A 14,015-nucleotide genomic window follows, 5' to 3' on the forward strand; every position below is an offset into this window, starting at 1 on the left:
TGCATCCTTACACGCCTCTATCACCACATAAAATATGATAGTAGGGGGTACTCCAAAACACTATGAGGCTACAGACAGGCTCATTGCATTCTCGAGTACTGCTTCTACAGCCAATTTGAAGGCCAATTTACTATAATTTCCTTTGAGATTAGACTTTCTCCCCATTTTCTTCCCTGGATCGGTTTGGGTGGCCTTGTCATGTTGAAGGAGAGGTTGTAAGGCATAGGACATCAAGAGATGCAAATTTTCGGATGCCTGATCCAAAGCTGAGGCTGCTGAGGTCCAGCCATTCATTCCTTCTGGGAGTGCCTGTGTCAGATCAAGAGGCTGTCCCATCTTTATAAATTGTTGTGGATCCCACTACAGAAGAGAAAATAACTGTGAGTGGGAAGCAACGGAGGTCCTTGTGTTGCAACCAGGCCAGCATCCCTCAGTTTGTGCTGGAAGGGATGCTGCCTTGCTACAACCCAAACACCCCCCCATGAGAGTAGTTTTTATTAGATTAAGGCCAAATTTGTTAACATAGGGCATACCCATAACTTCACAGCAAAACCCAGATTCTTAGTGAGAGCTTCAGGTTATATACCCTCACCCACTTGGATCATCAGGTCATTAACCCTTACCCAGACCAAACAATATAGATCTTACTCTTAGAAGTTCAAAGGATTATAATATTTCCAGAGTCCAAATCTTCGCAATCTTGAAACTTTCCCTCTCCCAGGCTACCCTCTGTTCCACATGCTTGGAAACCAGAAGGATTGTTAGGCCCTCGAGGAAAAGCCCATTAACTGCTTCTGAATTTTCCTGGTGATTCAAAGAACAAGAAGTTGTGACACAAATTTGAGACCCTAAGGGACTTCCTTGCCCTTAGGGACTGGTCAGGATTTGGCATACAACCAGTTTTGCATTTTGCATTATTTTGGCCCTTATTTCTTTGTCTTCCAGCAGATTCAGGTCTCTTTCCTTGCCTTCTTGGTAGGCCCACTGGCTCTCCGGTCTCAAATCAGAACAGTTTGTCTGAATGTTAGAGCTCTTGGGACCCCATTCTTAGGCTCAGGTCCTGAGGGTCTTTGTCCTTGGCCTCAGGGATTGATTTTGTTGTCAAGCAGCCAAAAGTTTCTTCAAGTCACAATCAAAGACAGGTCAAGCCTCTCTGCAGACAGGTTTCTCTAGCTTACTGCACAGACCCCCTTGGATGAAGAACAGGTGGAGACCTTGCAACTGCTGGAAGGGATGGGCAATCGACAGCTCTCATCTCAGACTTGTGTCTCGGCATGGATGGCTTGCGACTTGACAAAGCGTAATGGATGCACGAAGTGAAGGCAAACGAAAAAGAAAAAACTTGGCCTTTACAGGAGAAATTGCAGCTTGCAGCTTGCTGGTTACTGCAGCTTGCTAGTTTGATGCAACAGGTTGAATGTCCTTGACAAAACAATCTCCTCTCCCTCCTCCCTTTGATAACTTCATACGAGAAGGGAAGCAACATTAGTTAATTTTTTTTATGAGCGTGGTCCAAATAGAAACAGGAATTTTTCAAACCTATGAATGGGCAGTCTAACAAATTTCGCCTTTCAACGTCCTCCAGCTCATCTACTTAAGCATCTCCAAAAGCTCAAAGCAATAGCAACCCTGAAGCATTTCACAATAATGCCAAATAACTCACCTCAGGGACATAAAAGATATGACACAGATCTCAAACATTTGTCATACAAGGCTAGTTTACATGAGGTGTAATCAGTTTTTAGTGGCTTTCCTTCCCTATAAGCTTAACAAATTCCACAAGCCCTTAAATATTGTATAGTCACAAAGGCAAATTTGGAAATAAACCAATATCTAGCTATTTGTTCGGCCATACCATCTTTCTTTAAATGAGGCAGACAATGACTGTTCATTGTTCCCTTTCTTTTTGGTATAAAACCTATTCTGTGAATTTTAGCCAAATCTCTTTGTCAGCCACTGGCCACTGAGCAAACCATCAAAAACAGACTGTTAAAAAAAAATGGTCCAAACAGTCGCTGCTGTCTCTGCAGCTGCATCAGCCCTATCTTAACCCCTTGTATGCTAGCTCACAGCCCACAAATGCTGCTTTTATTTAGCGGTTATAAAGTGTGAACAAACACCAAAAAGAGGGTCAAGCTGATCCCATAGAAGGAGAGCATGCTGTTCTGAGCCATGAAACACTTGGGCCATGAAATGTGCACCCCCCTTTTTCATGGCAAAACTGTATAATGAAAAAGATCTCTAAAAAGAAGCATGCCTTTCTAAGACAAAGCACCCTTGCCAAGCACCTGTTGTATTACATCAACATGTTGAAGTGGTGAATGTGTGCTGCTCTTAGCTTAATAGCCACTGAGCACGATACAGACAAAGACTCCTTTCTATAATCAAACACGGTAGGGTGCCTTATCCTTAAGCAAAGCAAAGCAAAGCAAAGCAAAAGCAAAAGCAAAGCAAAGCAAAGCAAAGCAAAAGCAAAAGCAAAAGCAAAAGCAAAAGCAAAGCAAAGCAAAGCAAAGCAAAAGCAAAAGCAAAGCAAAAGCAAAAGCAAAGCAAAGCAAAAGCAAAGCAAAGCAAAGCAAATAAAGTGAACTGGGAACAAAATCAAAATTTCCAATATGCTTCTAGTCAGTGGTTCCTGGAAGGTCAGAATCACACTGGGCAGATCAATTCATTCTTATACTTCCTGCCCACCTCCCTCAAAGCATCTGCTACTAGCCACAACGGAAAAGCAGATACTGTACTACACAGGCTACCAATAGAATTAAATAGGGCAGTTCTTAGCACTAGGCCTACAGGGCTCTTCAGGAAACTTAGGGTGTATACAGACTTGGTGTATAGGGTGTGTAAGACAAAGGGATAATATGGTAGTGCTCTTGATGCCCCCATGGTGCATGTGTGTTCACTTTTTTTCTGTCCTGCTATGGCTTCTCTGTAAAAACTTGCAAAGCCTATTTGGCCAGCGAATGAACTGAGACAGAAAAAATAAGCATGTCCTTATGGAGACAATGGCCATCTTAGACTTAGTTAATCGTCAATAAACCCAGATGGTAATAAATACACCAATACTTACGTATTTCACAATTTGCTCCAACCCATCCACGTGGACAATGGCAGGTATACCCATTGGGTTGGTCTATGCACATTCCACCATGACGACAGGGGTTGCTCTCACAGTCATTTATATTGATCTCACACTCTTCACCTTAAAAACGGAAAGAAACACAGTTACGTGTTGCAGATGTGGAAGTAAAACCACATATATCCCTTTCAACTGCAGACACCCAATAATCAGTGTATCTTACTCCCAAAAGATTTATTTTAGCAGTCATATTGCCTATAGTACAGCAAATAATTTGCTCCTTGTAAGGAAAATTTATATTTTTCTGCAAGCAGATTTTAGTTCCAACCATGCTCACTTCATGTTACTTGTTATTAAAACAATGGAACAAGATCTCTCTAGGATTGCAAAGGAGTGAAGAGTGTTTAAACAGCAATCAAAACACAGACTGACACAGGGCAGCATATCTGCATAGCAAAGCAATCAAACTTCAGCAAGAAATGGCTGGCATACATAAAAGAATTAGATCATTCTAACCACAGCTCAAAACAAGCATGAATCAAAGAAATGTCTTGCTTTGCCACTGGGGCTCTGTAAATTGAAGCTGAAGATATTGATGTTTTCTTGAAGATTAGAACACACCTGGATTTGTCAGGAATGGATTTCAGAAATGCTCTTACACAACTGCAGAATAAAATCTTAGAGAAAAAAATATCCAACAAACAAGGCAGCTTTAAAGCTGGTGATCCAGCTTATACCAGACAAAGTATAAACTAGCGGGCACCCATTGTTTACCTTTGCATTTATGAAAACACAATTTGATAAACTAAATTTGTCCTTTTGAAAGGCTGATAGAATTTTAATAATAAATAATAAAATTAATATATAAGGGATAAAAATATGGTTATAAAAGAAGGGGGAAGACCCCTGGTGTGCATTAGGATTAGAAATTAAGAAGAAGAGGGGGAAGTGTGGGATTTTTAACTGCAGACACACCTTAAGCCCCTGGAAGACTGACCTAATTGGGAACTCACAAGAGGGCATGAGTTATCTGACCTTTAAAGGATGTTTGCCCAGTCATTTGTTCATTTGTAAGGAAATGAAAAGATTTTCAAAAAGGTGTGCAAAAAAGGATCCACAGTTCTAACTCGGTTTTGTATGTAATGTGTAAACATTTCTATATAGGTTTTGTATGTAATGCCCCAGCCATGCCTGAATGCATGTTGCTCCATTACACTTTCTGTAACAGAATACACTGCTGGCCCCCATACCATTATCTGGAGAATAAAGTGGCCCACAAGAATCCCAGAGTTGACTATCCCAGCTTCAGAATATTAATACAAGAATCACAGAAAAAGCCAAGAGGATAAAATGTCTTCAGTTTCCAGGTATAGATTACATAAGGCTCATCTGCCATATTTAGCATCATTCAATTAATACATTGGCTTTCTCTGCAGCTTTCCAAATGTTTTCTTGTTTCAGAAAGATATTAAATCAGTTATGTTTTAATAGCCATTTTACCTTACTAAGCTATAGTTAACTACACCTTTTAACTACACCTTTTACTTTTGAAAGCCAGTGTATCAAATCACTTCTATCCAATATTAGCAGCTCTTCTGTCAAAGCTAAGTCCAATAGCAATACCCAAATTAATTAGTGCACGCTCTCTCTCTCTGAAAGCCCACTAAATAAACACTTGTTGAAATGGTACCAGTTGGAAAACATTTTGCCTAAATCATTTTAGGTGCAAGTTTTCCTTTAAGTAGTGCTGCCTTGTTCCAGAGAAGTAAAAGCATGCAGATAAAACAGCTGATCTAATTTGTATATATAGGAATACCTCACTGCAGATGTATGTTTATAAATCTCTTATTTGTTGAGCTTCAGTATACGTATCTGACTGAAGTTTAGTGTTTAGTAGCTTTAATGATGCCTTTTAATCCTTCAGAAGATTGCCCCATGAATAAAAGAAGAACTTTGAAAATGGTCCATTTTATTTTAGGCAATTCTAATCCACTAGAGTTGAGCAGCTCTAGCATGCAAACTTATAAAATAAAAAGTAGCAAAATTAGCATAAAAAGCAAAAATAAAACACAGTCGATAAAAACAGTAGGCAAAAAGACAATTCCTCTCAATTGCCCAATTAGGGACATTGCAAGGTGCCAAAAGGACTTACAGTACAGATGCATGATGCAAATTTGCATATATTAATTTCTGTGTATAAATGCCTCTGGGAAATTAAGATGGTGGGTGACTGGGATCTCACCAACCCTGCATTTTGTAGTACACACACCCACTCCATAACCTAAAAGCATTTTAAAAACATGTTAAATGGGAACGAGGAAGAGATCAGGGGCCTCCTGAAAAAGGCCTGAGGCTTGAGCCTTCCAGGCCACCCCATAACAAAGTATTTACCTAGAATTGTTTTTTGTGACTGCAATGAAAGACATATCATCTCTGTAAAAAGCTAACAAAAAGACTTTGAGAAACCAAGGAGCTAATTCTCTAGGACCATTACAGAAAGGGCCCTGTTTCTCCTCATTTGTTACTGTGATTGTTAGAAATGTTAGAACAGGGCTATTAACCCGAAGTAAAAATAACGAATTTACATGGCATTATGAGAATATTCCCATAAATGGCTAAAAAGAGCTATTCCACTGAAAACAGGTATAGGAAACATTCTATTTTAACATGCTTTTGACACTTAAGACGGTATGAACAAATGGGAATGTTAAATTATATTAAGACTTCCCAGTCTGTACTGAGTGATCATGAAAATGTGTTCTCTGGGTGCAGAATGATTCTAATTCATTGAACTGATAACAGAATCACATGAAGGCATTTATTCTGGATTATGCAACAGTGTTATACATTTTCTTGAATGAAACCAAGGGATTCTGCCTACAGTAGAGATAAAAGAAGCAAACTGTTGTGACTGGTGATATATATGTAGTTTTAAAATGGTAACAAATACATTGCAATATGCTTCCCTCCACCCTCTTCCACATGATTTCTGTATTTATTTTAAATCCTACATGTCTTGTTCTCAGCTTCCTACAGTACAGAACTATAATATATCATCATACATTGCTGCTTGTTTATTCAAAGGAAGCTTGAAGGAGAGAGAAAAAACACCAACCTGTAAGATGTTTGAAAAATGTAATATTCTGTTTAATGATCCATCAGAATACACATTTCAGCAGTGGGTTTCTGGATACTACTTTCAGGGCTTTTGATAAGTGAATGCTACAGTAGCCTTATGAGCTCGTCATACTCTAGGGCCCATGCTAATGTTTGTCCTGACATTAATGCATCTTTCTACTGGAAAGTGTTCCATCATACTGTAGAACAGAAATAGCCAACATCCTCAGTTTGGCAGAACCCTCACGGTCAAGTTGCTCAGGGTCTGGAGAAGCCTCTATGATGTTATTTATTACCTTTTCACTAACATGGCCAAGGAAGTTTAAGAAGCTGATTGCAGCTTCCTTCAGAAATTCAATAGTTGTCCCAGCAGCCTCAAGAGTATCTTTCTATTACCTAAAACACTGGTGGGCAACCTGTGGACTCAACAAATTATCTTCTGAAGCTGCCCTGCTATTCCATACCACCAGGTGTCTTCCTTTTTCATTTCCTCCATATTTTCCCTGGCTTAAAAAAATGTTTCCCCCCTCTTTCCATGTAATTTCACAACAAACTGGAAGGGGTACTTTGTATTCGATAAAATATAAATTGATGCTTTCATCCTTGTTTTTATATGCCTTCAAGTCGATTACGACTTATGGCGACCCTATGAATCAGCAACCTCCATCCTAGATTAGTTTTATTCCAATTAGTCTTTATTCTGGAGTAGATAAATCAGAACATTTGTCTCTGGCTCCACCCAGCATTGACTCTTGCTCTGCCCACCAGTTCAGGACAAAGCCCCTGACAGTCTAACCCTGAGGAATGCAGCCCTTGATAGGAGAAAAAAAAGGTCCATCTGTGACCTAAAGGGGTAAGATGGACACTTCCTGGATTTGCAGTTTTGCTCAGAGACCAATGATGCCCATGTCAAAGCAACTTGGGGAGAACAGCGCAATCCAGCAGGTGCTCTGCCCTTAAGGAAATTATAGGTTATCCAGAATCCTCTGCATCAAGCAGAAATGACATCTGCTTCAATGTCAACCATCAGATATGCATTATCCTGCTCCAGAAAACTAACTAGTTGCATTCTCGATATGACAATCACAATATTTAATATCTGGAGGTATATCTCTTTTGAATTGTCTTGTGTGAACAAAAGACCTTTGTTACATTTTAGTACTAATTTTAGTAAAAGATTTGCATAAGTCCTTTTAGTGTTGTTGCATCTATTACTTTAATCTGCAAGCCTAGAAAGACAAATGTAGATGAAGATAGTCAGGTTTGTTTTATAGAATACCTTCTCTGCACCTTCTGCTTTGTATTATATTTGTCAGAACTGCAATTAATATCATTACTGCTAAATTTTTAAATACATGGAATAAAATATTTGGTATCAAAACTGGCCTTCAGTGGAATAGTATGAAATGGGGTGAAAATTAATTCAATACCATTTGTCTTCTATTGTACATTCTGATTGATAATCATGCATATTATGTATTTTCCAAATAACTTGCCTGTAAATCCAGGTGCACAGAGACATGTAGCATTTAGCCCTTCACTGTCGCAAGTACCACCATTCTGGCAGGTGATATTAACACAAGGATCTTTGTATAATTCACAGTGCCTTCCTGAGAACAATAAGTGATCATGGATGATGTTAGCATTGTACATGCTTAAGGCTGGGGGAATGGGGGTGGAATCAGACTATATACAATACTAGCAGCCTCATACCCAGCATTGCTCAGGAATTCTAAGAAATATAGTCAGTACAGTTTGAAAGGTTTAGTCTGCCATCTTGATTCAAAATGATGTCCAATTCTATCCAAACACAGACAAAAACCTGCTCCTTGATCTCAGGAACCATCATGAAAAATTTGATTTCTTAAGAGGTGTCCAAATACAGAGCAAACAGACAACCAAAATATATAGTATATATGCGCCACATGGAGTCGGATTCATGATTTTCAGAAAAAGGTGGTCATATATAGTTTTGTCCTAGGGACACCAAGATAATTATGAATACTTGTTTGGCTCTCACTTAGACTGCAATAGGCTATGACCAAAACCAAGATAAATCTAAAGGTTATAATATTAGATGGGAGTGGCAGCCAAGTCCTATAAGTTTAATCCTATTACTAGCAGATAAGATATACTAAAATAGGGAAATTTAATTGGGGCCAAGTAATGCTTATCTTGACTTGTCCCTCCTGCATCCACTGTTTTGAGCTATCCCCTAATTCTTCATGATTGCTGCTCAGTGAAAGGTAAACAAAGCACCAGCCATCCATGAACTAAATCTGGATGAGATCACTTAACTTGCTTGTATTGCAAAACCTAGGTCTGTGTGGTGTTCACACCCACATAGGCCTGTCTAGGAGGTCAAATGGTGGCTGTCTGTACAAATACCTCAATCTCCCTAAATTGTTCCATGCCTAACCCCTGTATTGTAGGATGCGTGAACCTGGTATTAGCAGCCCACAATACACTGATATTTACTTTGATGTTGCCATGAGCACAATTAGCAGTTCTTCAATAAATGTATCTACAACCATTGCAGACATCTATTGGATACTGACTGTGACATCACTGATGCGGAGTAACACACCTCCCCTCTTCAAAGTTTTTCTTCTTTTTAGTGGGTAAAGGATGTATGTGTACATACCTCTCTTATATGTATACCTAGTGCTTTTGTGGTACAAAATGAGGTGCCAGTACTCATACTTTGATGAAAGCACTGTGGGTGCCAGCACAAAATGGTTGCCATGGGCAGCCCCCCCCACAAAAAGAGGTGCCAATACTCCGTACCAGTGAGTACTGTTACAAATCATCATCATCAATCATCATCATCATCATCATCATAAATGGAATGTCCTGTTATTTCTGCACCTTTAACTAATTAATTAACTCTCTCCATTTGGAGTAAATTTGCCTAGATCAGGCACTGTTTCTTCTTCAGCTTAGCCAATTTTACTCTTTCACTGATTTGTATTAAGCAAGCAGCTACAACTTGGGAGTAGAGAAGTGGCTACAACCGAGAGAAAAAGCTTCTTCCCCGAAGCAGTGGAAAACTATTGCTAATTTTGACTTAGTGCCATGACAGCGCTAAGGGGAAAAATACTATTTCACAAAACTCCAAAGGTCAGATTCAGCTGCACAGTTTAGAGATGTCAGTAAAGTAATATGTTAAGCCTGCCATATCCCACACTACAAATGAACTTCATAATTTTATTTTTAGAATACTTCTCTAAAGTTTGATGCAACTGAAATTATGCAGACAATCACATTTATTAGGTGGCTTTACTATATTAAAGCAAAACATCCCTTACCTTCATATTCAGCAAGACACACACAGTTGTAGCTATTGACAAGGTCTCTGCAAGTAGCACCATTCTGACATGGGGCTGAAAGGCACTCATTATATTCCTCCTCACAATAGAGTCCATGGTAACCTAAAATCATGTAACAACATAAAACAGAACATGTCATGAAAGTGTTTCTCAAGAAATGGTAATAGCTTCACAATTATGGATAGGACAGAGATTACTATTAGCTGAAATTAACAACAATGCACAGATACAACTTTCAAGCTGTTTTGTCACTGAATGTGCATAAGAAACTGATTTTATGTGAACAATCAGAAATACTTTTGTCTGCTAAGGAGGCATCCCAATAACCTTATTAGGAACCTGGACAAGTCAAGTGCATACTATAAGTACTGAAGCAAACTGACTACATTTTCAGAATTCATTTTTGCACTGCAGCAGATAACAATTATTAGGCGGTGTTACGAGGATAAAACTAGCATAAATCTTAGTGATATATAATACCACTTTATAATGAAACCAGATCTCACATCAATACAACTTTGAAGTGTAACTCAAATAGTGAACTACATAATATTAAGTACAGCTGTCACTTATTTGAAGTGGATAAAGATATGGGAGTCTGAAGACACTGTGACTGACACAGCTTATTCAAGCTGGTAAAATAGAAACAAAAGCCATTTCACAGGAAAATAAAGTGCAACCAATTTGTTCAGTGAATGTTTGGTGGAGTTTACATTGTGCTCACTTATTATTACAAAGGTAACCGTTTCATAGAATACAATGCTGATTAAGCATTATTTATTCTATTGTATTTCCAGTTGTATACAGATCTGATTCTGATTTGTATGTAAATAAATAAAGAATTTACTTCATTTAATTGCATCAGCTAGTGTATAATCTCCTTGCAAGCCCTATTTATTCAAAACAGACATTATGCAGTAGCTATGATTGGTGAATTATGACTATTATTTCGTTATTAGACACGACAGCTTCAGCTCCATACCACCACAACCGTTATTAAATTAGAGAGGCCTTTCACCTTTCATATATTTACATCATTCAAAACATCCCAGGCTTGTACATCAGGACCGACTTTACTAATTAAGGCACATGGAAATCTTGGCTTGGATTCAAAGGTCACACAATTTTGTCTGGAATTTTCGATAATGTGGAGATCAAAATATAAAACAATCAGAAGCAATAAATCTGGTATTATTGTTTTATTCTTCTTCAGTAACAATGGCTTGCATGAAAAGGTCCCGCTGTACAAGCAGAAGGTATCACCAATCACACTGTCTCATGCTCACACCCCAAACTGGCTGTAGAAGTTCAGGGGACCCCCCAGAGCAGCTCTTGGGGGAAATGAGCAAACTCTTCCTTCCCCATGAGCACAAGTGTCTCCCAATGACACAGCAATATCCAAACTGTTTGTGAATAGTTATTATAATTATGTTTTTGCTGTATTTGTCACTGCTTGTTGTTATTTTATTTCTGGTCTTCTCCTGCTAATTGAGAGTTCAGGATAAAAAACAGGGTGGTATTCAATGCTAGTCCCATTCAGAATAGAGCCTTTGAAGTTAATAGACATGGCTAAACCTACGTTCATTAATTTCAATGGGTTGAAACTCTTAAATTGAATATAATCCCATTTATTTAATTTCAGTTAGAAGTGATGCTACTGAAACAGCAGCAGAAAGCAGAATAGATTTTTTCCACAAATGGTTTTCATTTTTATACTCTTGTCCCTCTCTTGTTCTTATTTCCTCTGAAGCAGGAAGAGGCAGCCCATCTAATTTAATGAAAAATGTAAAGTAAATAGCAGCACGTCTTTTCACTGTATGTATCAATGCTCCAGTGAACTGTGAGCATGCCCTGAAACACTGAATACATTACTTGTGAGAAATACTATCGACTTCAAGTGATTTTTTTAGGACTCTAGTCAAATAATGAGTAAGTGCCCAGCTTTTGGTTTTTAATGGCACAAAGGACTGGATCTAAACTTTGGCTGCAATCCTATATGCCTACCTATATGCCTACCTGGGAGCAACTGCACTGAACCAAGTGGTATTTACTTTTGAGTAGACATACACAGGATTTTGCTGTTAGTCATACTCAGAGTAACCTTATTGAAATAAAAGTTATTCATCATGACTAATTGACTTCAGTGTGTTTACTCTGAATATGACTAACTCTGGATTTAACCCATGATGTCTATAAAATACATTGAGTAAATCACCAGTCATTGCTTTGTGATCAACCTTCAGTAAGATACAGAGCAGAAACCAGAGAATTACCATATGCAATCTTACCTTGAATTCTTATTTATAAAATAATTACAACATAAATTCTTATGAATTAAAATAATTACAGTTACAATGCTATTGTAAATGAATTCATATAACTCTCAATATACATATACCTCCTAATTGTATATGGCTGAAAAAAGCTCCCCTTCCCCCCAAATTGCCATTGCTATGAGCAAAGACTCTGCTTGCTTTACATGTTAAATAAATGACTTGTTTTGGAAATGAGTATCAACTTGCTCTATAGGGCAACCAGTTGAAGTCCTCATGTTTTCTGGGGAAATTCTTTTTTCTCCACTAGAGGGTGGCTTCCCCCTACCACACTTCTTAAATGTCAAGGACACAGAGAATTTTCACCCTGCTAGCTAGAAAAAGTAGATTTCACATCTCCTAATGTCAGTTGCAACACTGCTAATTATAAGAATAAGATGAAGCAAAGGAAATTATTTTCCTATGTGACTTAAAGTCAAGTCTAAATTCACAAAAAAATAAATGTATTTATATTCTGTAAACTAGTTGTTTTTAAAATGCATGCTTAGAATAGGTTTTTAAAACACATAGGAAATGTTCCAGTCCCTCCTGTGCATACACATATACAACTCTGTATTGCCGGGGGGGGGGGGCTGTCGGTACATAAATCTTTGCATGCATAAAATGATGGATGCAAAGAGAGACTGATCTCTCTTTTAACCATGTGTGATAAAAGGTAACAGGATTGCATCCGCTGGCTATGTCTACCTCCTTCACTACGGTAGGCACGTAAAAGGCTAGGTGCATATACAACTGTATAGTGTAGCAATCTGATCACAGAGGGTTTAATGATCACATGGAACAGCCTATACATGAACAGCTGAATGTGTGTGATCTCTCATAAAGGTAAAGGTGTCCCCACACTTATAGTGCGAGTCGTTTCCGACTCTTAGGGTGACGTCTTGCGACGTTTACTAGGCAGACCGTATATGGGATGGGTTTTGCCAGTTCCTTCCCCGGCCTTTCTTTACCTCCCAGCGTATGCCGGGTACTCGACCACAGATGGATGGAAGGCTGAGTGGACCTCGACCCCTTTTACCGGAGATTCGACTTCCTCCTTCCATTGGAATCGAACTCCGGCCGTGAGCAGAGCTTCGGCTGTGTTACCGCCGCTTACCACTCTAGGGGCCAGTGGGGCTGTTCCTGCTTCCCACTTCACTTATTAATTGAACACACAGAACTGAAGCTTTAAAAAAGGGGTAAAAGCGACTTCCGGGAAGGGTGACTTAGCCTGTGCCTGCTTTTGAGACGGGCTCCTGCCTCAAAAGAAGCTTATTCAGATATATCAGTCAGTTTTTTCTTTTTTTTTTGACTGATTAAACTTCTCCCGGGTAGGGAGAAACGAAGAGATTAACCTCAAAGCCTATTTTTGTTGGGACGACCAGATCTCATTAATTTATGGGACGAGGTCCAGCCGACGAAGGTGGGACGGATTTTTAACAGCAAGCTCTATCTGATAAAGCGAACGTTCACCTTATCTTCTAAGAGAGAACGCACTAACAGGCAAGCACCCTTCTTTCTATATTTTTCTTTTACTTGACTTAAATTGTTGCTGTTTAAAAGAGATTTGCCAGATTGATCAGTTTTTGACATCTCACTGGGGAGCCATAACTTCTCTCTGCTACGCACTAATTAATAGCTTATCTCTGTTTTTGTTGCAAAAAGCTGTCCTGGATTTGCATTCTAAAGATATACACAGAAGAGGGATTTCTATTCCAGATTTTTATTTTGAAAAATATTATACTGTTTTGAGACTACTCTCTTTTTGGTCTATTTTATTTTGACGAATCTGTTTCTTGACGATTGCCATTAATTGTTTCGATCCTGGGAACTGCATTTTGTTTACTTAACTATTGGAGAGATAAGGCTGTCTGCTCTGTTTATACTGTGATGTCACCAAGTTTGGAGTATTAACCCAATTGTTGCTGAAATAAGAAGTGGTTTTCCTATATTTTTCTTTTAAAATGGCAATTAAGAAAGTGGCTGAAAATCTGGAAATAACTATGTTTCAGAAAATAATGGATGAGATTGAGATAATGAAAATTGAATTGAGTAAAATGAAGCAGGAGATTAAAGATATAAGGGTCCCTGTGAGAGAGGTGACCCTGGAAGGGGTCCCTGTGAGAGAGGAGACCCCGGAGATTGGAACAGGGGTCCCTGTGAGAGAGGTGACCCTGG

General features: G+C 38.7%; 1 protein-coding gene across 2 annotated transcripts in view; it reads right to left on the minus strand.

Moving 5' to 3' along the window:
* The window catches only part of DNER (delta/notch like EGF repeat containing), a 213,232-nt gene that overhangs the window by 20,578 nt on the left and 178,639 nt on the right, over nt 1-14,015 (minus strand). For both annotated transcript variants that reach the window (XM_061636867.1, XM_061636868.1), the window contains exons 9-11: nt 9,505-9,627; nt 7,693-7,806; nt 3,071-3,202 (exon numbers count right to left, since the gene is read on the minus strand). In XM_061636867.1, coding sequence (XP_061492851.1) covers nt 3,071-3,202; nt 7,693-7,806; nt 9,505-9,627 — 369 coding nt within the window. The remainder of the gene's footprint in view (nt 1-3,070; nt 3,203-7,692; nt 7,807-9,504; nt 9,628-14,015) is intronic.

This window comes from Rhineura floridana, chromosome 7, assembly GCF_030035675.1.
Source record: "Rhineura floridana isolate rRhiFlo1 chromosome 7, rRhiFlo1.hap2, whole genome shotgun sequence".
NCBI classification, from domain to species: Eukaryota; Metazoa; Chordata; class Lepidosauria; order Squamata; family Rhineuridae; genus Rhineura; species Rhineura floridana.